Here is a 25140-nt window from a genome sequence, read left to right on the forward strand (position 1 = left end):
CTGAAAAGATTTGAAGGAAGGTGACAAAAATTGCCTTTGGCGCTCAAAGGGTTTTAATGATGATAATAATAATTTTTGTTTGAATTTGCAGTGATTTTGGTGTCTTGGACAATCAAACACATGATTCATATAACATTTTACTAATAATTAGAATGAGTTTATTCATAAATAATGGTAACCATTATAATGCAAACATATACAAGACTCATCTAAGACTCTATACTGTATCCTGAGGAGAACCTCACTGAAACTGATATCAACGTAAACACATTGTAAAATTCATTTCCAAGACAGCATCATTCTGTGGATTATATCTGTGTTCTGGTATTGATAGAAACTTGCACACTTGAATTTTTTGTCTTTCGGCATCTTTGTGTTATCACCGGGCATGAATGAATAACTCTGGGCCCACTCTGAGCTGCAGTACAATTCAACACTTTCCTAGGGGGTATCCTTGTATTCATTCATCATGACAGGCACCCTTAGAAAAGCACTGATTATAACTGTAATGGAGATGGGCCCAATATTCCGCAGGTTTGACATCATAAAGGTTATGTCAGTTACGGAAAACAATGACATCAAAAACTGAAATTCAGTACAAGTGAAATATGGAATAAAATACTCATGCTTTACCAATATTTACAATGTATATATATATGGAAAAAATCTAGACACAATGTCTTTGCTAAAAATGACAAAATATACAAATGAAATTGAGCAGTTTTAAAATCATCTATAATCTTGTAACAACAGATTGATGTCATGATAGTATCTGTACAACTGTCAGAAGGAAACTGATATGTATATGTTTGTTTATTTCTTGTTTTATTATTATTTATCTCTTTGTTGTTTTGTAATGTACGTGTATGTAAATTTCAATGCATTCACAGGTATCCAAATGAAATGTACCGTACTCATGGTTTGACAATAATACTTCATATTCCTCTCTCCTTGAAAGCCAAAAATCTTGTTCAGTTTCATTGAAATTCATGAAACCACGTCATCATCCCTTCACATTCATCAATCAACATTTCATATAACCCCATCACCACCATGGTTTGGCCCAAAAACCATTGTTATCAATGGTGAGTGTGGACCTGTTCACACGGCATTAGGGGTGAACAGGTTAACAGGTGGAAATGTACATTAAATTCTTTTCATTCGTAAGATCTGTAATCCCTGGAAAACGACGACTGACGTTCTAACCTTTGCATTGCTACACTTTTCCCATCATTCTTAATGGGGATGTTGGACTTGTACATTGGAAATGGGAGGAGGGGGGGGGGGAGTGAAAGGGTTAGTATAGCTGCCTTTTAATGCATTTCAGTTCAATATTTTGGCGCATCTGCACATGGCATGTACAAAACTAAAATAAAGCGACTTCCCTTGTTTCTGTCATGGTGTCCAGGGTTTTCTGAAGGCAAACATTCAATTTTAATACCAATGCACCAAATAGCCACAAAAAAGCAACTTGTGTTTCAAAATTATATTACATACTTTCAATTGCTGTGTGATCTCACCAGATACTGCTATTGTCTCTTTTTCTGAAACTAAACAGCCTTTTATTTTGCGTCTTTAAGGTAGACCGCGACTAGGGGACAGATATTCAGACTCTCAAACTTTTACAATTCTTTTCTGATATACCACTTGTGAGGGTTCATTTTAAAGCTCTTGGTGTAAGAAAACTTTTCACTGGCTTAGTTTTTTTCGAAATTCGAAAATTTTATTTTTCTCCATAGAGTTAACACAGGGATGGCAGCCATTTAGAATTTTAAAAATCTGTAAATCTAGGGTTATTTGTTTCTCTAGTACCAAAATTTGCACGGTGACCCCCGATTTTCTTTATTGATTTTGAAAGAGAATGGTTGAAAGATTCCTAAAAGAAATTTTGAGCAAAAGTTTAAGTCTTCACTTTCGAGGCGCATACTACCTTGAGGAACGCAAACATGTGTACAATGCGATGCTATTGCAATGCAAGTCAGGTAAAGTTGTATTATTGTGCATTTTTGTGTTACTGAGGTCTCATAACACTTCCACGTGCCTGAGAATGAGCCTGCTTCAAAAAAATTAATCCGGAACATAATTGATGTTGGGAAGAACATTTACACAAAGTGTTGGCAAAATCTGCCTTCTTGATACATGCATTACTTACAACAACAAGGAAATATTATTTTTTTCTAGGTCATGTGTTATGGACATTAATTGCCATCACTAACGACCTAAACCAAAACTGTTCTACAATGAGTTTTTGAAACATCGTGTTCTCTCTTTGTTGAAAAGCAATTACATCAAATCATATCAGCTCTATCCTCTGCAGTTTACTGTGGAAAACTGATGGTGAAGTCGATCCTGAACTGAGTACTTTTCCATTAACGTCTGGAAAGTATTAGGCAGATGATTATGTTCTAATGACAATGATTATGGGAAAGAAAAGTTGACATTCAGAAATCTTTTTTGTTCAAACCTGCCTGGTACCTCACACACAAATCAAAACATCTTTGACAAATGGATGCAATGTCTGACAGATTGATAGCTAGCAGGTTTGGAACGTGAATGTCAAAAGGCTAAATTGCCTTCACATGACAAATAATATGGTTTTAAGGATGAATGCGTGCCAAGCATATACATACACCCTTTTTCTCCGAACTGCATGCATATATATACTTTAGCCTAAAAAATTGTGTTCTACATTGTCACTTTCCTGAAAAATTTTGCATGAAAAAATTACCTATAAAGCTTTCGGACCCTGTTTGAGGAGAGAAAATCTCTGCATGGTATCATGGGACACCAGGAGGTCAAGGTTCACAAAAATTTAACAGATATTGATGGAGTTGACGACATATTATGTCAAACCAAAAAATGTTTCACGAGTGATTTCTTGGATATTTTGTCAAACAAACTATGCTGTGTTTTAAAAGTCAGTGCAGTACCCATTCTTTTATAGTACATGTAAATAGTGGGCAACACCTGTGAAGAGTCTATTGAAAATTTGGCAAAACTGAAGAACAGTGGATCATGCTAGCCATATTACAACCCGGTATAATCCTAAGGGGTCTTTTTCTATTCATCTATTATGAAAGGCACCCTAAGACAGCAAGATTTCTAAAACAAGAAAAGCTCTGACTGCCACTTTACTTCAGTTGTGTTGAAAATTCATTCTGTGGAAAATGACGATGCTGTTGCTCAGAGCTATATCGTACGTCCATTAATCTCGGCCGACAATGGCCAGCAGCAATTTTCTGTAATCACCGCTGGTGTCCTCCTCGATCATCTTGTACAACGTCTTGTAGTGTCTCTCCAGGAAGGCCTGCTTGATTTCAATGAGATCAATCTGCAAAGAGTCAACATACAGCCAATTTGGTATCAATCATGTATAGAACACTGCAGTTCAAATATTCTGGAAATATTGCCTTTCACGTACAAAACATGGACATGAATACATAAGGTATAATTATCAAAATGGACTACAAGAATGCTTGTTTTACTTCATGAGTGGGTGTGTGAGAAAATCGTGGCAAAATCACGTTCAAGAGCCAGTCTGTAACTTTTAAGATTTTTTCACAACTTTTGTTCTGTATGTCAATTACAAGGTCTTGTTCTTCTTCCCAGAGTATGTATAAAACACCCACTATTCAGATTGTTAACATGTAGCATCTATACATATCAAATGCACTGTGATTGTTTACATTTGAATTCTAGTCCTGACCAGAATTCACTTGTCAACAATAACGTCGCAGTTTATACATGTACAGGCCAAGTTGACGAGCCGAGTACATGTACTGTGCATTTTAATATAAACTTACGGGAATAGAACGAGAAATTGTAGTTGACATTAAAAATTTTAAAAAGTGACAAAAAATTATCTAAAGTTACAACTTCTGGACATTAACAACGCCATGAGGACCAAAAAAAAAAATCATTTCCGAATTTGAAAATATTATTAATAATATATTGAGGTATGAAGTAGAAGTTGAGATAGCAACTGTAGTGGTGATCACATTACTCGACTATGATCAGACCAATAAAGTCGCTTTCTTTGACAATTAAAATATGAGAACACGGGATATATGATCTGATCCCAAAGAAATCATCAAATTTTGATTAAAGTAACACTATACCATATCATAATTATATAGAATTCAACAAAATTGTTCTTCAGGGTGACAAGCAGTCCCAAATAGTAATATTTAACTTTTCCTGGGGAGTTGAGGGGTCTTACATAGGGACTGGCAGCCTGGGCATCATACATAGACAATGTGATCATGACTTTCACTTTGAACGTTATTGCAAATGTTCCAATATTATCTTATTCTGTGAAAACAAAGGTATTTAAGAAATAATACTGACCTCTGACCTGGAAACAACCACTCGGATCAAGGTGTGGTCATCAGTACCGAGGCCATGCATGGCACGGTAAAGACGGTCAGCAAAGTAGACTGGACGACTTTTCACACATTGTGCTACAAATTGAAAGAAACATAATATAGCTTTAGAAAGTATTTTGATCAATATTTCTAATAGCTTTGAAAATTTATACATATACATAATTTGCTTGCTCTACATTATATGTGAAATTTAGAATTGTTTCAAAGAGCTACCTTTCGAACTTTTTTGACATTATTCTGAATATTTTGAGCATAAAAGGTCATTGACCTTTGACCTACCAACTGCCATCATTCCATCGCGGACGTCTCCTGAGAATTCCCGCTTGATGGAATTGAGAATATCGCGCTGGGAGATCTGTGGAAATAAAAAAACAGGAATTGCATCTGTTTCAAAAACAAATACAGTAAACAAAGCTTACTTACATAAACTCCTTTTTTCTTTAATTATAGGAAAGTGAAAACAAGAAAGAAATATGGTCTTTATTTCAGTAGTACTAGGCTATCAGCCCAAAATACTTTACATATATTTACAACTGTACAAAAACTGACAGGAAAAGGTAATATACAATGTAACTCTTTTCAAAAACTTTGCATATTACTCTACTTTTTTCTCAATCTCATAGCATGAAATACATAGACAGGTAAACACTTGCATGTGAGTTCAGTTACCAGATATATTAAAGTGCAGTGGTCGTCGCGCTGCGCGTGCGCGATTTTTTTGTTGATAAACATTTATGTTTGTAAACATAAGTCTTCTCAACTTCAATCGGAGTGAGATGGGGGCGGTCCCTCACTTTGTTAACGCCTTTGTAAGACTCAACATCATGCAAACGAACGTCAGTGGTGTATTTGTATCTATAAACTCACGTAAGGCTACGAACACTACACTCCGCACATTATGTCGCTGAGTTTACTGCATGCAGTCAGAGTGATTGTGAACAAATGGGTTTGATCGCGCGCGGTCACGCTTGTTGTACACAATGCTATGTACAGCACAGTAAAAATACATCACTAAAATGATCAACATTGTATATGTATGTAGACCAGCAACAAGCACAATGCCTAACACAAAAATTACACTCAAGACCATGATCGGCAAGCCAGAGCAGGACACGGAAAATGCTGTTAACTTGCTTCGATATGGAGAAGGTCACCGCGTTGACGTACACGGATATAAGAGAATTCGGTCCCAAAACGTACCGGCCCCGCGACGACTTGGCCCACGACCCTCTGTTGATCACCATTTCTTACTTCTTCTAGTAATACGTGGCAAGAAATAGTCAAATGACAGGACACAATAGACAAAACGAGCGGGTTTTCGCAGCATTTGGCAGGAAAATTGCACGGCTACCCATAGGGACGTATTGAGAGATCCTGTGCACGGTCATGGCAGATATCCAACGGCTAGCTAGTGTAGGCCTACCGGTGCTACGCAAACTTCGTTGTTGTACCTCCTGAGTGCCAGGTAGGTCTGAATTCTCTTTCAAATGAGATAACCCCCACATAACAAGAGGAGCTATGAAAGGTCCTTCGCTTGACTTAATACCTGTACTCGATATTCTCGTTTGCATCCCCCGGACGGGGTAAACTTCGTAGTGGAGTTGGATTCTCCACAGCCGAGTGTAGCGCGCCATATACCCGGTTCTCTTGACACCGACGTTCATGCAGACTGCGGAACAGATGCTTCTTGCTGTAGCGGGTATTGCTCTGCGAGCTGTAGATTTCTGTAGTTTGCGTTTTTGTCAATTGTACTCCGGCTGTTGGGCCTCTTAAAATGAAAGTTCTCGTCCTTGGTAGCGATGTCGTAGACCAGAGCGCGGTCATTGATAGTCTGTTGGCATATACGTGCGTACGGGTAAGTGTTTAGCTCATGGCTCGAGCGAGCCCAATTCAACCGATTCAAGAAAATCATGATCAAATGTGATCTCAATCCAGCGTATAATTACTGTTCAATATTCAGCAGATATTTAACTTAGATTAATTGAACTTTTATTGCGTGTTAGATTTGGTAAGTTGGTATGCTTGTGATAGATCAGCCACCATTTTAACAAGCGGCAATATCGCAAACATAATAATCAACCCGTAACCTCATGCGGCATTCTCGGATATGTTGTCAACAAGGGGGACCCCCTCAGGAGCATGCGCAGCGAGACAACCACTGCGCTTTAACTTGACAAAATTGTACCATATGCCTCAAATAATGCATGCGCTAAAGCGCAGAAAGGTATCAAGACTTTTCATTTTTCTGGAATCAAGTGTGAGGGCAGTGTTCCATGACAATGGTAATACAGTTTGATGACCCACCTTGACGTACTCCTTGAACGTTGCTCTCAACTGAGCAAAGTTTCGGACAGCCAAGATTTTGTTGAATGTCGATTCGTCAGTTCCCCATTTTCCTTCTCCGGCTTGGAACAAGGCATTTGCATCTTTCCTGGCTTTCTCATCATCCACATCATTTCCCTCATCACGGTTACCCTGACAACAAAACCATCATTTTTTTATACTTTATTTTTTTCGTTATCTATTCATTTTTTGAAATTTATTCATTCATTTACTTTGTCCATAATCAAAGAGGCACAACCCTCATTAATTATACAGAGTTCAACAAAATTTTCAAGGTGATAAACAGTCCCAATTACCCCTGGGATAAGGAGAAATGTAGTGCCTTGCCCAAGGGTACAACGCTGAGGTGAAGCTGTGATCAGGTCTTGAATTCACCATCCTTTAAATCATGCAACCATATGCCAAACAATGCCCTCTACACTGTGATTTAGCTTTTACAAATAATTTCAAGTACAAGCACAGTTTGTTTGTGTTGCTGTCCTTCATTATAAAGGTTAAACTCATGATAAAACAGAAGGTAACATTACTACGTACATACAATTACAGTGAAGCGGCTTTGCACAATTTTATCACTGCATGATAGATTTCAATGTGAAATGAAGTACAATAGAAATCTGTAAAGGCACAGATTATATTTTAATGTCATTAAGCGATCAGTTCCTGTTGATGGAGACATGTTTAAATATACATGAGAAAGTGATCAATTCTTGAGTCAGAGTCAAAAGAAGCAAATATTTGACAAGTGTTTCAATCTGATATACTGCAATGTTGTCTGTTTTCAAGGCCTGTTATATTAGATGAGAGTGGTGAAACAGGTTATGGCATGTAAACAAAGCTACATGATCACCTCTGCATTGGTATATTACGTGATCTTTCTCTTACCTGACACATAGACACAAGCAGTCTTTTGAAGTGCCCACTTGTATCTCCAATGCAATCTTCTTCAAGAGATTTGCCAAATTCTAAAATCAAAAAGAAAGTATCTTCCATATGTAAACTTAAGTACACAAAGTTGAGGGAATGCTTTTTCAAATTTGGAACAGCAATTTCTAGTTTTCCTGCTATAAGTCACAATGACTTACATTTTTCCTATGGCAATGTACACCTCTGACCACTCAATAAAAACAAAGGCAAAATCTGTACATATTATGAGGGCGTACTTGTCACTGGGACATTGTACAGTAATACATGCACAGAAGCACATATCAAAGCAATGTGAGACCAAATGGTGAAACATGCACCATAGTATAATTTGCAAACAGTAATGTCAATGACCCTGTGCCACTACTTTGATATATAATGAGCACGTTCAGTCACATATTGTCAGTCCTAATTGTTTTGTCATTTTTAACAGAACGTGGAGATCTGCTAGGAGGTGAGCTGGAATATCTTTTCAGGGCAATGTCAAACTTAAGTAGCTTTTTCATAATTTGGAACACACATACCAACATAAACAACCTGCATATTAAATTTGAAATCATTGATTCTGAACGGAAAAGTTCCGATTCTTAAAAAAATGATGCTTGGGCGTTACCTGTTTTATAAGTACTGACGATTTCTCTGATTTCTGCATTGGTTCTGGTGCACAGAACTTCAATCAAAATCTCTTCATTTGTTCCTAAACCCTGAAAAGAAAGACAGGAAGACATTTATTTCTTTGCATATAAATGCTGAAAAGAAATTCCTGTGTATTCTTTAAAAGCCGTGACATTCATGAAAGAGATGCTGTAATTGGTTCCATCTGACGATCATTCTCTGATGACAATTTGATGATCGTGATATGTTATCATTCTAAACGCTTATGACTATACTGTATCTACTAAAGCACTGAAACAAAACATTCTTCCCTAACAACCATGGTAATAAATTTATCTTCACTGGTGAAAACTACAAGTACCTCCAGTCAATTTTACAGTTGATTTCAAAATAGCGTGGCCATTACCCTACATGACTTTTATGGATAAAACGTACATCTCATACAGTACAATAAAACAGACACTCAGACTGTGAATAAGGCACTCTGCAAAACCATGTTTATATCAGAGTAACTTTGAGCAATTCACTGTCTCCTCTACAGATCAGGAGGTGGTCATTGCATAGCATGAAGAAACACTTTACAAAGAAACATTATTCACCCCACTCTTAACCCTTTTACCCCCATTTCAGTGTGTAGAGGTCCAACTTTGCCATAGAAATCGATAGGAATGGGAGAAACCATGGCAGTAGAAGGGTGAAGGGAAGTCTGATCAGACACACTTTACACAATTCAATAAAGTTTATATATTAAATAGCTGTGATGCGTGTTACTTTCATTGATAGATGATTTTGAAATTTACATTGTGATTTATGTCTTTGTTGTTTATAATATTTCCCCTCTACGCTAGCTCTCAATCAGAAACTTGTTACTCTTTATGAAATTACTTCAAATATTCCTTTCGGCTTTATGGTGGTATTACAAACATGCTACAATCATGTACAGATATAATATTTGTCATTCAAAGATAGTAGAAATAATTTACCAAATCTTAAAACTGTTATAAAACAAACACATTTACGCTCTGTAAACAAACACATGCACGGCATAAAACATGACCGTACATCTGACCTTTGACCGACTTCGAAACAACCTCTTACGCTGATTTGACCCCTCCTCAAACTTTACCTTGATAGCATGGCGTATTGACCAGGCATCGTAGTACGTGGCTGGCATGAACAGCGCCATCACAGTCTCCTTCAGATCTCCACTCAATTCAGATTCCAGATCCTTGATCAAATCCTTACATGGAAAGAAAAAAATGCAAATGAGGAAGGCACGTTGTATAATTTCCCACAATTATATGCATATCAAGCCTGGGTATTTAAGTTACATCATCCCTCAGGGACAGATATTTGGACTCTCAAATTTCTTTTATTTTTTTTGGATCATCTTAGTTTTTCGAAAATCCAAAATTTCGTTTTTTCCCCCATAGAGTTAACACAGGTAATTTGTTTCTATAGTTCCAAACTTTGCAAGGTGACCCCTAATTTTTATTGTGAATTTGTCAAAGAATGGTCGAAAATTTCATGATGAAATTTTAAGCAAAAGTTTAAGTCTTTAACCTTCGAGGCACATACTACCTTAACAGCATGGTGAGGATTAGTTGTGAATAAAATATCACAGATTATAATGGAGGGAATGTGTCACTTTCCAGTTCTGTGAAACTGACCAATTTTCATTGTTGTGACGTAAATTCTGGATGACTTGTAATTGTGTATACAGTCCTTGAAAACTTTGGCACACATTTTTTTGAAAACAGTCATTGATTTCTAAAATACTGCACGAGAAATTCAAATTTTAGATGAAATTACGGCAACAACATGAACATCATTCAAAATTCACTTACTTCAATGTTAATTAACTTCTACGCAACTTATTAACCTGTTACATAAATTTAGGCTGCATTCAAAAGTAACGATTAGGTGGGGGGGAGGGGGGAGGGGGCTGGAGGAATCACGATTTGAAAACTTACATAGAAGTAATACTTCAAGCTCAACTGTCCTCAGAACATCACAAACTCATGAAGCAACTGACTGTTGTTCTGCTGTTTAAATCTTTCGGTATCACTGTAACGTTATACTGACTCTACCTGCTCCCTGCAAACTTTCTGTCAACTGAGGGCAGTATTCATCTCACCTTGCCAAACATGGTCTTGAACTGCAACTTGATGCGTTGCCTCTGCTCATTGGATCTTGAAACTATCAAGTTTATTATTGCTTGCTCATCAGTACCTGATCAAAACAGACATATGTTATTTATGGTTACCATGGTTATTATGGTAGATGTGATCATTAATTGTTGAACAATCAGCCACATGTCATAATGTAGATGATGATGATGGTGATGATGATGATGATGGTGAACTTCACCATCATCACCTTAGTTATCATCAACATAATCACCATCATACATCAAATCTCATGATCAGTGTCACTGACTCACTGGCATTAAAAAAAAACCCTAATCGCCGTAAATGAGTATTTAATCAACCTGTTATCATACATCTGTATCGCTGCATGTATCTCTGTTCTCGTGTTTGCAATTACATTCCAAATTCCAATCATGGGCCATGGACTTGACTAGTCCTTGTGGATTATTTTTATGATCAAAACCAGATAAAGTTATATTTTCACTGTAATACATCCCTTGTTATTTTTTTTTCTGTATTTGTACCTTTATCTGGTTAAATAAATAATTAACACACTTACCGATTCCTTTCATCGCTTTCCGCAGTATCTCTGCATCTTCCTCCGCATCAAACGGATTGGCCGGCCTAACAGTGCCGTGACATTCAAACGGCTGGTCTTTTATTTTGAAATTCTGTTCTTCCTTCATTCTGGCAGGTTTTTCCATGGGTGGTGGTGCCTTGAGTGACAGAGTATTCAAAATGATAGCTTTATGAACATTGTGTACAAAAATGTACCAAAAAACAACACTGGGTCCAGTTTTCTGTGCGAAAAAAAATTTGATTTTCTTGAAGGGTTTCCTCCGATAGAAAATATCAATGGGACCCCTTAGGATTATGGTGATTCACTACATTGTTTGGTAAGAAAACAGCACCCTTCAGTTATGTCATAAAATGCACAAGTGTTTATTCTGTGTAGTTATTAAATATTTCATAGAAACCATCGGTATTTAGTAGATAAAAAGTACACAAGAGTAAATTTACTGGAACGGGTTCATCATGGACTACAATTGAAGACTCAGCAGTTGTGGTACGGCAACTCTATCCCAGCCATGGTTGTGGACATTCTAAAATGAAAGAGGGCACCACGGCTACTCTACCCCACATATAGCATCCTCTTGCAACATCTTAAATTATATATTTAGTTTATATAGATGTCTAAAACACACTTCGAATATCGTTGGGAGAGGGGGCTTTTACAATATTTTTAACATACATGAATTTTGATTTGTGCAAAAATCACATTTTCTAGCTTGAAGTATAAACTGCTTTCTTGAGTGCTTGTGTAGTTACCTCGACAAAGTTGGATCTTTTGTTATTATCTCATCGTTTTTCAAGATCTGACTGGTGAGAACATTTTACCAAGAATCAGTGTTGTTAAAAAGTGAGATGACACAACCCTTTCTTTCAAGATAGTATTTACACTAGAGCTACTTGCTTGCAGCAAAACAGGATTCTTCAAGTATTGTTAGGTTTAACCCTTTGAGAGTCAAACTCAACTTTTGTCATCTTTAATGAAAATAACATAGCCAGCAACTTTTTCCAGATCTAAACAATTTTTCCAGATTTTATCTGAAATTTTGGTCAAAAATTGTTGCCATTGAAAGGTTACATGTATGTCCGTTTGATCCAAAATTATCACGAAATAACAGAAAAATTCATAAAATCAGTTAATGTTACACTGAAATTTTGGTGGGAAAAATGACAGCACTCAAAGGGTTAATAGTGTTCAAATATCATCCTTGTTATGTGAAATTTCATCGATCGTAAATACTAGCTATAATGTCAGTGATGACAAATAGAAGCTCTTAAAAAGATTTTTTAATTTTCCTTTTTTCTTTTGTATCTGCTCAGTCCATTTGGACTTCTGCTATTACGGACGTCTTCTCATATAAAACAAAATCAAAAAGGTAGCCCAATTATATGCATGGAGGAAGATGTTGGATGCCGTACAAGAAAATTATTCCCTGTATCTCATTACATGTAAACTTTGATACACTATGGAGTTACAGGTATTAGATTTCAATACTCATACAGAACAGTTTATTGTTGTAGAATACATGCTGTTTAGGTATACTAGCGGGATGATAATTTTGATGTCTGCTGTGTGGGATAAGATAATGCCTTGCGGCGAGAAAAATGTGGATGATATTATAGTATCCTAACCTTTCACAGCAATGACCTTGGGTTAGATAATTGTTGTTCAGGTGTAGCTATATTGCTTGCTTGTAATATTGTCTTAGAGCCATTCTGATTGAAATTTTTAGGGGCAATTGTCTTTCAAATGTTAGTGGGAGAGGAGACTTCACTGCAAACACAGTTGAGTGAGCACCATTGGGATCAAGAGTGATCCGTGAGTGTTTACCTCATAATATTGGTTCCTCTGAGAAAACATAGTATCTTTTATTGCGTGAAACTGCACGTATTTCTCAATTCTCTACTTTCCTCCCCTTCCTTGCTTATTCATTTTGATAATTTTTTTTGATAATATGCTACAAAATACAACACTTGTCACAACATACAGCTCAAATTTTTATGAAATTTCAAATCTGAGGAACTGTATTAAAAAAAAATGAATAAAGACATGCACAGACTATTAGATATTTGTCAAATTACCTTGGGTTTAGGTTTCTGAAGTTTTTCTTTCTTTACCACTGGTGCTGGCGGTTCCATCATCTTCATAGGATCTGAAAGGAAACAGGGTTTCCAAGAATAATCACTAATAGTTACAATAATTCATTTTACAAAACTCACTACTGTCAGTTAAAGGTATACTGTCACCTGTTCCAATTTTGCCACAGTTACCATGGAAAGAGAAAATCTAACCAATCACAGATTTGAAGCGGGTGGCCGCGCTTTTTGAAAATAGCGCCCTCACATGGGCATTTTGAATACCAAGGAACGCTCTTTGACCATATATGGGCAAATTTAGATTACAGGTGACTGTATACCTTTAACATTCTGGCAAAGCAGTTTTTCCCTATTTATAAATGCAAGGGTCTGAAAATGAAGTTGTAATACTTAGGGGGGTACCAAAGTTTGGAAATGAAGGTGTTATACTTTTTGCTGGTAGTTGTGTTCTATTTGTATTTCTATCACACATGATCTGTACATATAGTTCTTGGATATAAAAGAGAAAATTAAAATACCATGTGATTTAAAAATTATATTTTGGAGAATGAAGACAGGACTAAAATAGGTATATATTTTTTCATGTGAACAAGAATCTGAAATCTTGGCAAGGTTTAATCAGGGGCACGAGACCTTCAAACATCCCCTGTACTCATATTTGCTGGATGTCAAAATCTGTTGTATGTCATTTGCTGGAATCAGCGATGCACCTTGGGAAAATCTAAGATGTGTCTAGCATGTTTTGGAATTTAAAAAATACCGTCAAGGACAGTGTGCTCACATTCGGTTTGAATTGGTAAATTCAAGAAATATTTAAACCAGAAAAACAAGAATGACAAAAGCAAATAAGGTCTGCAACTTAGGTACTGGAGGTCATCTTTAGGAACATGCATATCAACTTCTATAGCAATGGGACAAGCAGATCCTACATACATAAGCAAATGTCAACAAAAAAATTAGCCAGAGAAGCTTGACAAAAAGAAAAGGTGGGAGAGTGGGGAAAAAATAAAGAGTGGGAAAAAATGTACAAGGGATCTGGTAAAAAGTAACGCTACCTCATCAATCTTCTATCCCCTACCCCCTCCTGAATATCAAATGTTCCACCCCTTACATAAGACCAGCTGGCATTGCAGGAAATGTATTTACAACCTTGGGGATGTTTTAATTAATGCTATGAGTGCTATCATTCGAATGTAAACAGCACTTAAATCAGTTACAGATAGTGAAATGCCTTCCACTGTGGGGAGATTACGACATCTGGAATTATCCTGGATCCAAATTTTTCATCAGTTCTTGTGTGTCTTACATGCAAAAGTTGCAAAAATTGGTTTGCAATAAAAAAATTTACCTCAGCTTTGTTTTCTGGATCAAATTTTACTACAAATTGATATTGAATATGACAAAATTATGTTCATAGCCTTCAAAACTCTCTCACAACATATCCTGGGTTGGTGTAGGTCATTTAAGGTCACAAAAGAAAATTACCTAAAATATAAAACTTAGGGGGTTTCCCAACACTTTGAGCAGAAAATTTACCTCATAACATCCCACGGGACTTTTGTACCAAATTACAAAGCTATCAGACAAGTAATTTTGAGAACAAGTTTTCTTGACAAAAAATAACGAAATTGTCTTAAAAATACAAATTTGTATATTTCAGGACAATTTCCACATATCTAACTATTGTCATCTCTGGACATCTGTACACCAAATATAAAAGCTGTCTGTCCAGGGGCTTTAAAGAGAATATATCTTTTAAGATTTTTTGACCAAAAATGACAAAAATTGCCCCAAAACAGTAATATTTCCAATTTTGTCATAATTTCAACAATTAGAAGGGTAACACCCTTGCAAATATCCAATCAAAATTTGAGAGCAATTGGGCTAGCGGTTTCAGAGAAGAAGAAATTTTACTTAAAATGAGAAAAGTAACCAAAAAATTCAGCAAAAATACAAAATTCAAGATATCTTCACGATATTCATTAAACTGATTTTGATCAACCTTAGGAACCTGTATACCAAATATCAAAGCTATCAGATTAGTAATTTTTCAATAAAAAAAAGTTTTGACCAAAAATTTGGAAAATTGCCCCAAAATTACAAATATTACAATTTCAATTCAATTTGTATACATTTGACTGAGGTCATCCTGAGGAACATGTATACCAACTTTCAAAGCAATCAGATGAGTGGTTTTAGAGAAAAACATTTTTTGACTAAAAACTGAAAAAATTACCCTAAAAATAGAAACATGCAAATTTCATCCCAAATTTTAAACACCTACTTTAGAATGCCTAAAGGAACCTGCACACCAAGTTTCAACCCAATCTGACCAACGGTTACAGAGTTTTAGCAATTTGCAGGGTTTTTCCTTTTTTCCCGTCATTTGCATATTTTTGGCACTGACATGTTCATTTGAACAAATTCACATCTCCACCCCTAGGTGCACCTGTACACCAAATACTAAGACAGTAGGTGCTGCGGTTTAGCTGTTTTTGACGTGGACGGACATACATACATACATACATACATACATACATACATACATACATACATACATACATACATACAGACAGACATGCAAATGGCATGCAAATGAACTGATTCAGCTTATACAATTACCTCACATTGGTATAACCAAATGTGAGCTAAAAAAATGGCGTAAAATCATCCCTAGATATTTCCTTTTTGCAATTTTGTCGTGAGTCCTGTTCCAATAAATAGCTATTTGTTGTGTGACTATGAACAATATTTCATGTTTGTTAACCATCTGAGCGATATAAAAGTATATTTTTGTCACCTTTACAAAAATATACTACAGTCAACTTTTTTCTAATTTTTGCCAAAATTTGGGTAAAAACTGTAGCCGATGAAAAAGTGATATCCATTTGGTCCAAAATTATGAAAATACTTACAGAAAAGTTCACAAAAATTGGTAAAATATTGCATTAAAATTTTGGTGAGAAAAATTACAGCAGTCAAAGGGTTAATATCATGTGATATATACATGCAGTGACAAGTCACTCAATGCAATGCGACAATTAGAAATTTTTGTCAATTAATTAAAACGAATATGAAGAAGAACTGTAGCGCTGGCTGAATATGTAAAAAGTTAATTTGCTGAGAACAAAGACCTCTAGAGTGAAAACACTTCAAGTACACCACACTGTGTATCACTGTCATGGTCAATAGTTCAAACATGGTGGGCCTGAGTGATACTATGGCATACATGTCCTGGAATTCCTTGATATCGTTGAAACAAAAATTCCACTTTTGAAATGTTGTCTCAAGTTCATGTACCTAGCATTATTTGCCAGATTTGTCATCAAAATATTATTTGGTGATATATACGTCAAGTCATAAGCATCAGGTACCAAAGGAAAATAAAAACTGCTACCCCAAAAACAAAAACATTAAGAGCAGAAACATTAAGGGATGCCAGATCTCTAGGAAATGCAAGATGCGAGGTGGATTAGTATTCATTTATGCAAATTAATCAGCATTGTTTTGATATTCAAATTTTATGCTAATGACCTTGAATGAATATTTATGTACCTTGCATCTTGCAAATATACTCGATAATCTAAATAAAACGTTTGGCTTGCCTTTAGCCTTCAGAACAAAAATTTTGACAAATCTGTAATGTCTGTTCAATTTGATGTACAACTTCATTTCTGTCTCCAAAATCAAATAGGAAGTTACTTGAGCCATTCATTTTCATACTACGACTAGCATTTTATCTTTTTATAGCAAAACATCATCACAACTTTCGAATTAAACTCCTGGGAACATTTTTGATAAGGAATTGACAATTGGATCCTGGGGAGGGCGGATAAGAATGAGGGACGATTTAATATTTTCTTTGCCCTTAATTTTTTTGTAATTATCCCCCAGAATTGCATATTTCAAAGTTTTCAGTCATGTTTTAAAAAACTGTTTTGCAGAAAGGGACAACTGCATGTTTTTCAATAATTTTTTATCTAAAATTTTCTGCCAATTATTTTGGCCAAAAAGGATAAAGGGGTTTGTTTCACATCCTATAATGAATTAATCTAGACTAGGCACAGCAACATTTTTTGCATTCACTTGAAAACGTTCATAATGTAAAAATTTCACAATGTCCTTTGTATGTACGACAGAAAATCAGTATTTGCAGGATAACATATTATACTGTTCTGAGCAGTAAGCTTATTGTGTCTTGTAGTCTTGCATTTATGTCAGAATTACCACAGCATGTAGACATTCTTGTTTCGTTGCTTTTCAAAGTCAACTCAGAGGCTGCATATCGTAAGCTCAAAGACAATAAATCAAAGCAAAATATGAAATTCCGCCACCACAGAATTTTTACAGAGACCTATGATGAGAAACAAAGCTTTGCTTTTTTAGCCTCATTGTCACACTCTCAATCAGAAAATACTTACTGACTGTATGAATTTTTTTTGCTTTTGCTGGGGAGACAAAATTGAAGAATGGTCAATGATTTTCTCAAGGGCCTATGATGGTACAATATGGAAGTACAACTCAGGGAATAAATGCACGTCACACTCGGGCCAAATGGAACTCAAAAAAACCATGCAAATCAGTAAACACAAACCTTTGGATTTGAAGTAAAAGAGCTTTCCTGGGTGTCTCTAGCAGTGTATCCTATCACTATCACTTAAACCGTAATGACTCCTTATGTTACTAGTTATTGACGCCAAATGCTGTTTATCAGATAGGAATATTGTCTCGGAGACAGGTACTTGGACTGTAAAACTTATACATTTTTGTTCTACCACTTATGGGGGCTCAATTTTTGAAGCCCATGGAGTAAACAAAGCTTTCACTGGCTTGGTTTTTGTGAAAATCAAAAATTTCAATATTTCCCCCATAAATCAACACAGGTATTCATGGCAGCCATTTTGAATTTCAAGTACCAGTGAATGTTCGGTAATTCATTTCCCTAATACCAAATTTTGTCAAGTGACCCGTGATTTTTATTCTTGATTTTGAAAGGGAATGGTTTACAGTTTTCATGGGGAAAATTTGGGCAAAAGTTGAAGTCTTACAATTTCAAGGCATCTTCTTCCTTAATGCTCACTTTTGCTTCATTGAGCAATTGTATCTAAATTATGGTTATTAAATGAAACAAAATTCATCAAGTAAACCACACTGATAATACAGGTTAAGTTCTTTAACCTGTTCACCCCAATGTCTGGTAGACAAGTCCATATGCACCATTGATAACAATAGGTTTGGGTCAAACCATATCGGTGAAAGGGTTAATCTTGCCCATATTTTTTAATCTTGCAATACATGTTTGGCATTGTCACTAGTCATTCCCTCTACAATGCCATGGCTGTTAGAGATAGTTGTAACAGTAAAGGATTTACTTAAGGTAGAACGCACCTCGGGGACTGGCAGAAATTCGGGCCTTCAAATTTTATCAATTTTCTTCTGACCTACCACTTGTGGGGGCTCATTTTGAAGCTCTCGGCGAAAGAAAAGTTTTCATGGTCTTAGTTTTTCGAAAATCGAAAATTTTATTTTTTCCCATAGAGTTAACGCAGGGATGGCGGCCATTTTGGATTTCAAATATCGAAAAAATCACAAGTTATTTGTCTCTCTAGTACCGAAGTTTGCACAGTGACCCCTGATTTTTATTATTGCTTTGGTAAGAGAATGGTTGAAAGTTTCACTGAGGAAAGTTTGAACAAAAGTTAAAGTCTTTCACTTTCGAAGTGCATATTACCTTAAGGAGATGGTGACTTTAACGTCTCATATTTCATTATATTTGTTTTTGTAAAACAAATACATTTGCTCACTATTCTGCCTCAGTAATGTGTGCTGAAATACAACTCTTTGGCTTTGCCTTCACGATCAATTATTAACAATATAGTTGAATATAGGATTTGACTTTGAAATAAAATTCAGTTGTCAACAATAACATTGTATATATTTGCAAACATATACACAGAATTGATAAGTTCAAACAGAACTAGCATATTTCAATTGAAATTTCGAGTACAACGAGAAACTGTGTTTTCCCAATTGAATAAAATATACTGGAAAATATTTCCACAGCTCTCTAGCTAATATGATGGAGCTTTAAGAAAGCTTAGCATTTATGATCATAGAAAAAATCATCTGTGTTTTTACATTTACTTTATTTTTACCGAAGAGAAACAAAATCAGTTCTTTTTACAAAGTCATGCTGATTAATGTAGTTTTTATTTTTTATTGACTGGCTGACTATGGTATGCCCAGTTTTACAGTGGTTTTCGTTGAACCGTTGGCAATACAGGAACGAGACATACTGTCTTAATTTAGCAGATGCTGATACTGTCAGGTGTAATTACTGTCTCGGGGTAATACGAGACAATAACGAAGAAACCAACTCTGCGAAAATTTGTCTGGAAGGACGTCACATCATGCATTATCCAAACAACACCAGAGACATCCACACACATGCTGCAAACAATATTTCAACTTTGCAGAGTTGATTTTTTGTGATCAACTGATATAACCTCTAGATGATAGTTATACCTGAGAGTATTGGCAACTCCTCAATTTAAACAGTATGTCAAAGTTCCCATATTGCTAACGGTTCAATGCAAAAACCTCTGTATGGACCAATTTTGTGATGCAAAACAAAATGAATAAATGAGTTGCATTTAGATTCCTATCCATACCTGGTTGATCGGCATATCTCCTTTGAGGAGGAGGGGCGACCTGAGGAAGAGGCTGTGCCTGGTGTTGCAAATACGCTGGCTGGTTTACGTGCTGGGCTTGGTGGCCATAAATTTCCAGGTGCGCCGGCACTGGCGCCATTCCTCCGGGAGCGGTGAATCCCGGAACAGCCTGAGGTGGTGGATACCCATGACCTAACAGAATTACATTCAACAGATGTTTCATAAAATTGTCAGTTTGAATAAGAAAATTTACAGTTCTGCATTATTGACAAAGTAAAAAGCGATGACAATTTAGAACGGAAAGCAAATTGTACCAAAAAATCTCTAATGATCATTTGCACCTATATTACTATACTATACTATGAGTGATTACAATTACTCAAGACCTATTACTCTACATACTGTCTAATACACACATCAAGATCATTTCAATAAATTCATATTTTTCATGCATCATTTATTGATTTATAGGCTCCTAGTTGTACAACATTCTCCCTAACCAAAGTTGTTTTGATTTCCTGCCTGAATAAACACCCTTTGCCGTCGTGAAGTTGAAGATCTGAGACTCTCGCTCTCAAAAACTTTCAAAAGACAAAAAATATTGATGATCTTACCTGCAAGTGGCGGTGGGCCACCAGGTCCTGGACCCCAGGATTGGCCTGGAGGTGGAGGGGGTCCACTTGAGGGTGGGGGACCAGGTTGCATCTGGGGAGGGTATCCTCCTGCTGCAGGCATCTAGGGTGAAATTCAAATTCAAAAAAAACATATTTGATTAATAAATTAGCGAAAGAACCATTAAATGTAGAAATGCCCTCGGGAGAGATATTTGGACTCAAATTTTTCTACATACTTTTCTGATCTACCACTTGTGAGGGTTCATTTTACAGCTCTTGGAGTATGAAAAATTGTCACCATCTAAGTTTTTTAAGTATAAATTTTTCTTCCCCATCGAGTTTACACAGGGGTGGCGGCCATTTTGAATTTCAAATATGTCAAATATGTGAATGTCAGGTAATTATGTTTCTCTGGTACCAAATTCATATATTCTTGATTTTGTAAGTGTATGGCTGAAAGTTTCACCAGGCAGTGTTGTTGAATGTTACTTTTGACAGTTTAATCATGTGATTACTTAACTTCATTGATGGCCTTTTTACTGTACAACGTTGAAATCAATACTCTATGAAATACAGTAATTGAAAATTAGAGTCTATTAAGCCAAAGCTCCAATAATCGACACATTCTTTGTTTGGACATCTGTCCTGCATAAGCATATTTCTTTCCAACCAAACGCAATAATCTACTCAATTCAAATATAGCCAGTTCTGCTATGTAAAGTTGGAATTTATTTCTGTTCACACTTGCCATGAGTAAGGGATCAAACATAAGATCTTAAAGGGGTGTTCAAACTGAAAGTTTTTCACCCTATAGAGACGCATCAGTCCTTCCCTTGGGAGATACTTACAGAATATATGGATTGTTTACTGTAAGTTTCATATTCAATGTCTAAATAAAATGCATAAATTTGTTCATTTCAGTAGCACACTGTTGTGAACATTTTTGTTTTTAAATTCATTGTCTGATAAATAGGATATCAGGATTGTTTTTACTAGGATGTGAGCAAAACTTAGATTGTATGATTAAGGTAGCATGTGCCTTGGGGACAGATATTTCGACTCTCAAACTTTTACAATACTTTTCTCTTGCCACTAGGGGCTCAGCTTGAAGCTCATATGTATGATAGATACCCTTTCAGTGCCATTATTTTTGCCTCTAAATTTTAGTACAACATTTTGTAAATTTTTTTGTATTTTTCTGCACTTCTTTATGGTTTTGGACTGTTGGCTTCACTTTTTTATCAAAATTTTGAAAAAGCGTGGGAAAAATTATTTGAGTTTTATTCTAAAGAGGTGACAAAAATTGACTTTGGCACTCAAACAGTTAAACAAAGTTTTTGCCAGCTTCTTTTTGTGAAAGTAGAAAATTTAATTTTTCATTGCAGCATTAACACAGTGATGGCAACGATTTTGAATTTATAAAGTCGGTAGACAGTGGGTGCCTCATCTCTGTACCAAATTTTGCATGGTGAACCTTGATTTTTACTTTTTCATTTCAAAAGAGAATCGTTTAATACGGTGTCCTTTACAGAAAGGCTGAGCCAAAGTTTACAGTGAAAGCCGGCTACGAATAAATAATGAAATTGCTCAAAATGTTATCACCCCCTTGTGTAATTGTTTTGAGAGCTTGTTCCTGAATTTGCTACACTAGTGGCACTGACCAAGGACTGTATATTATAAAAATAATGGGCGACGCCCTAACTATTAATGTTTTTTTATGGCAAGGGCGAGAGGAAAGCCAAAAGTTAACAGGTGAGGCTTGCCAAACCTGTTAATTTTGGCTTTATGAAAATTCTCCAAGCGAAAGTCAATGGCGTCCCAGAACTTGTATAATACGCAAATGTTATATTCACTGAACATTGACATGCTGCACTGTATGCGAGCTCAGTGTTTTTGTCAGTGAGTAGTGTAATATGTAACGCAATGTCATGCGATCTTTAAAACTTTTGCAAATCTGGAGATTTTTGGGAAAAAAGTGTCTAAAGATGATGGCCCACAATTGCTCCATTTTATTTCATAATTGATTATGATCTTTGTATACAAATCACAATTTATGTTTTAGCTGTAAAGTTATGATGTTTGTAACGATACTGTGAGTTGTTAAAATTATTTATTCATATTCATGGGAATGTAAACAAACCATTACTGTGTAAGTGTGTATTTGTGGTCAGTAACAAGGTTCAGCTTGATCAATTAGAATGCAACAGACAGGGTATGGTAATACAATCATGACCAATAATAAAACACACACCGGGAAGTATACTGTTTGGTATAGTGGAAGCCTACTGTGAAACAACTATCATCCGTCTGTTGTTTGCTGCAACTTAACAGCAAGTACTGGTCATGTAGTAAAGTTTTGAAACAACTTCACAAACCAATTACACAATTAAGTCATATGACATTTAGATTAATTTCATCATTCATTCTCAGCTGGCTTTCACTATAAATCTTTCAATTTCAGGGTATGCACTACCTTCAAAAAGCATTTTAAAAGAAATTGGAATACTTACCCCTGTAGTTATGGTTACAGTTACATTGCCTGGCTGTTGTGGAGGGTACGCACCCATCCCACCAGGAGGAGGGTATCCGCCTGGCCCACCTGGTGGTGGGTAGCCACCATAGCCTCCCGGAGGGGGGTAACTCATGGTTGAATGGATGAGATTTAGGAATCAGACAGCACACTGCAAACAACCTACTGAATTGAAAATAAGTTTTATCATTGTACGGTTGTACTTGATGAGCAAGGGCAACTATAGTTATGGGCATTTTTGTCAGTTTTTACCTTTTGAGCGCCAAAGTCAATTTTTGTTACCTAGATAAAATATCCCCTGTCAATTTTTTCAGATTTTTGCAAAAATGCTGATAAAAAGGTGTAGCCAATGAAATGTGATTTCCATTTGGTCAAAAATTATCAAAAAATTACAGAAAATTCACAAAAATTGGTAAAATGTTGCACTAAAATTCTGGCGGGAAAAAATTACAGCACTCAAATGTTTAATATAGGGATTCCATTCGGCATGTCATGTCAGTACGACAAGGATGACACATGATGGAAGAAGACATCTTTTAATATCACAGTGGAAAATTCCTTTAGCCATTGAAAGGGCCAGTAGATGTAACTTTGATGATTTTTTCTCCGCTGTTTTTGTTTTTTATGTCAATTGCAAGATCTTGTTGTCACTAACTCTCAAGGCACGTTAAACATAAGCTTGTCAACATAGAGTCTACACAAAATGCACTTAGTGTTATTGTTTACATTTGAATTCCAGCCAATACCAGAATTCACTTAATTGTCAACACTAATGATGCAGTTTATATATATAGACCAAAATTGTATTGCAAAACAAACACTTTGAGAATTGTAGTAAAGTATATCTTGAGCATATAGAGGAGTCAGAAGATGTCATAAATTGGTAGTGATCTATGGCAAGACGTCTAAACTACGAAAGACTAAAATCTTTTTAAAATATACTTTCATGCTCGGCATCCAATTTGGCATAGGGTCTAATCTACTCAATTGTTAGACCAAATTTTGGGGAAAAATTACATGTACATGAATAAAATTTTCTAAATTTCCAAACATACCGGGACTCACACTTGTAGTTTTTTTAAAACTTAACAACAGTTATTCACAAAGTTTATCAAACATAGAATGTGACTGGCGATTTTTAACTTCTGAGATTGCTTATGATTAATGATTCTAGAACCGTTGTGACCGCCCTCATGAACAATTTCATTCAGTAAGATTGTAGGGACACACTCGGCTAGCTTCTAATTCAATGATTTATCCATCCTCAGAATCAGGTGATAATTGATAATGTGTGATGTTCTCTTCAGGACTTAAATTGTAGCTGCAATAATTCTAGCCCTATGGGCCCTACCTCCAGTGCAGTGTTGGCTGTTAAATACAGGTCAGCTTGGCGAATTAATGCGGCGTCGGTTTTTTTTGTGAAAACCACTGCGTCACGAATGACATTGACCTAAGCTTTATATCGATTTCCATCGACGCTTTACAGTTCGCATATGTAAAGTGCACAACGTGTACAAGCTAGTTGGCATTTTAAAGATGGCGCGGTTATTGTTTGTTTACAATTTCAACCCGTTGCTTGGACGCCGAACGCGCGCCGCTGGTCGCCCATTATTGGATGCGTAATCCTATATCATTCACTGCGTAACTTGTGACATAAACAAAACCAAAAATACAAAAGATGTCCATAAAACTGTTCGTACAACAGACTACAGAAGAGATTATTTTTTCCAATGTCTGTCACATCTACCGTGATATTCCTACGCTTGACAGATGCTGCCAGTAAACTCAATGCGGTCACACTCACAGTCACTACTGCACGCAGCAAAATAACGCAAAACAGGGGAAACTTTGTTCGGAATTATATGCGGAGATTGTTTTAAGCTAACGTAGAACATGAGCTCTATGTCAATCATTTGTCGGATTCCGCCTAAATCAGCCATTATTGATACTTTCTTCATTGACATGAAGATAGCGGGCATGATAACTCACCTGAACGGTTTGTCGCCTCACGTCACTCGGAAAAATTTAAATACCGGTCACGACCCTTTACCTCACGAAACGCAGACAAGATTATTATGAAACAGGTGGAGAAGGCCCACGTCGTAAATCCTTAGAGGGGACGGTCGGTCTGTGGTTATTCTACAGATATCTCAAAGGAATGTTTTTTAATTTTTAATGCCGAAAAATGTAGCTCCAGCCTAACTACTAGTAAATATTGCCAACAGAAAGTTCTGAAAGAGAGAA

At 36.1% G+C, this 25140-nt stretch overlaps 1 protein-coding gene across 3 annotated transcripts; it reads right to left on the reverse strand.

Moving 5' to 3' along the window:
* Positions 1–135: 135 nt before the first annotated feature.
* LOC139123026 (annexin A5-like) lies at positions 136–25015 on the reverse strand. 3 transcript variants are annotated; one of them, XM_070688969.1, is made up of 14 exons: positions 24886–25015; positions 22877–23061; positions 20367–20487; positions 19753–19944; positions 13067–13137; positions 10974–11130; positions 10402–10496; positions 9391–9504; positions 8263–8353; positions 7611–7690; positions 6690–6860; positions 4665–4740; positions 4348–4460; positions 136–3331 (listed from the first exon to the last, which is right to left on the reverse strand). In XM_070688969.1, exons 2-14 carry the CDS (start codon positions 23009–23011, stop codon positions 3206–3208), a joined length of 1542 nt encoding a protein of 513 aa, XP_070545070.1. In that variant the 5' UTR covers positions 23012–23061; positions 24886–25015; the 3' UTR covers positions 136–3205. The 3 variants fall into 3 exon arrangements, with proteins under 3 accessions (XP_070545070.1, XP_070545071.1, XP_070545073.1); XM_070688970.1 differs by having other exon boundaries at positions 22877–23058; positions 24886–24987; XM_070688972.1 differs by lacking the exon at positions 24886–25015 and adding an exon at positions 24248–24365.
* Positions 25016–25140: the final 125 nt, after the last annotated feature.

The sequence above is a fragment of the Ptychodera flava genome, chromosome 22 (genome assembly GCF_041260155.1).
Source record: "Ptychodera flava strain L36383 chromosome 22, AS_Pfla_20210202, whole genome shotgun sequence".
In the NCBI taxonomy this organism is placed as follows: domain Eukaryota; kingdom Metazoa; phylum Hemichordata; class Enteropneusta; family Ptychoderidae; genus Ptychodera; species Ptychodera flava.

Bases quoted from the DNA above. Each gene is read 5' to 3' on its own strand.
- LOC139123026 (XM_070688969.1), bottom strand. From the start codon at position 23,011: ATGAGTTACCCCCCTCCGGGAGGCTATGGTGGCTACCCACCACCAGGT. The intron at 9,505-10,401 runs GTGAGATGAATA...TTTCCATGTAAG, and splicing joins TCAAGACCATGTTTGGCAAG to GATTTGATCAAGGATCTGGA. The intron at 3,332-4,347 runs GTCAGTATTATT...GACTCTTTGCAG, and splicing joins TGGTTGTTTCCAGGTCAGAG to ATTGATCTCATTGAAATCAA.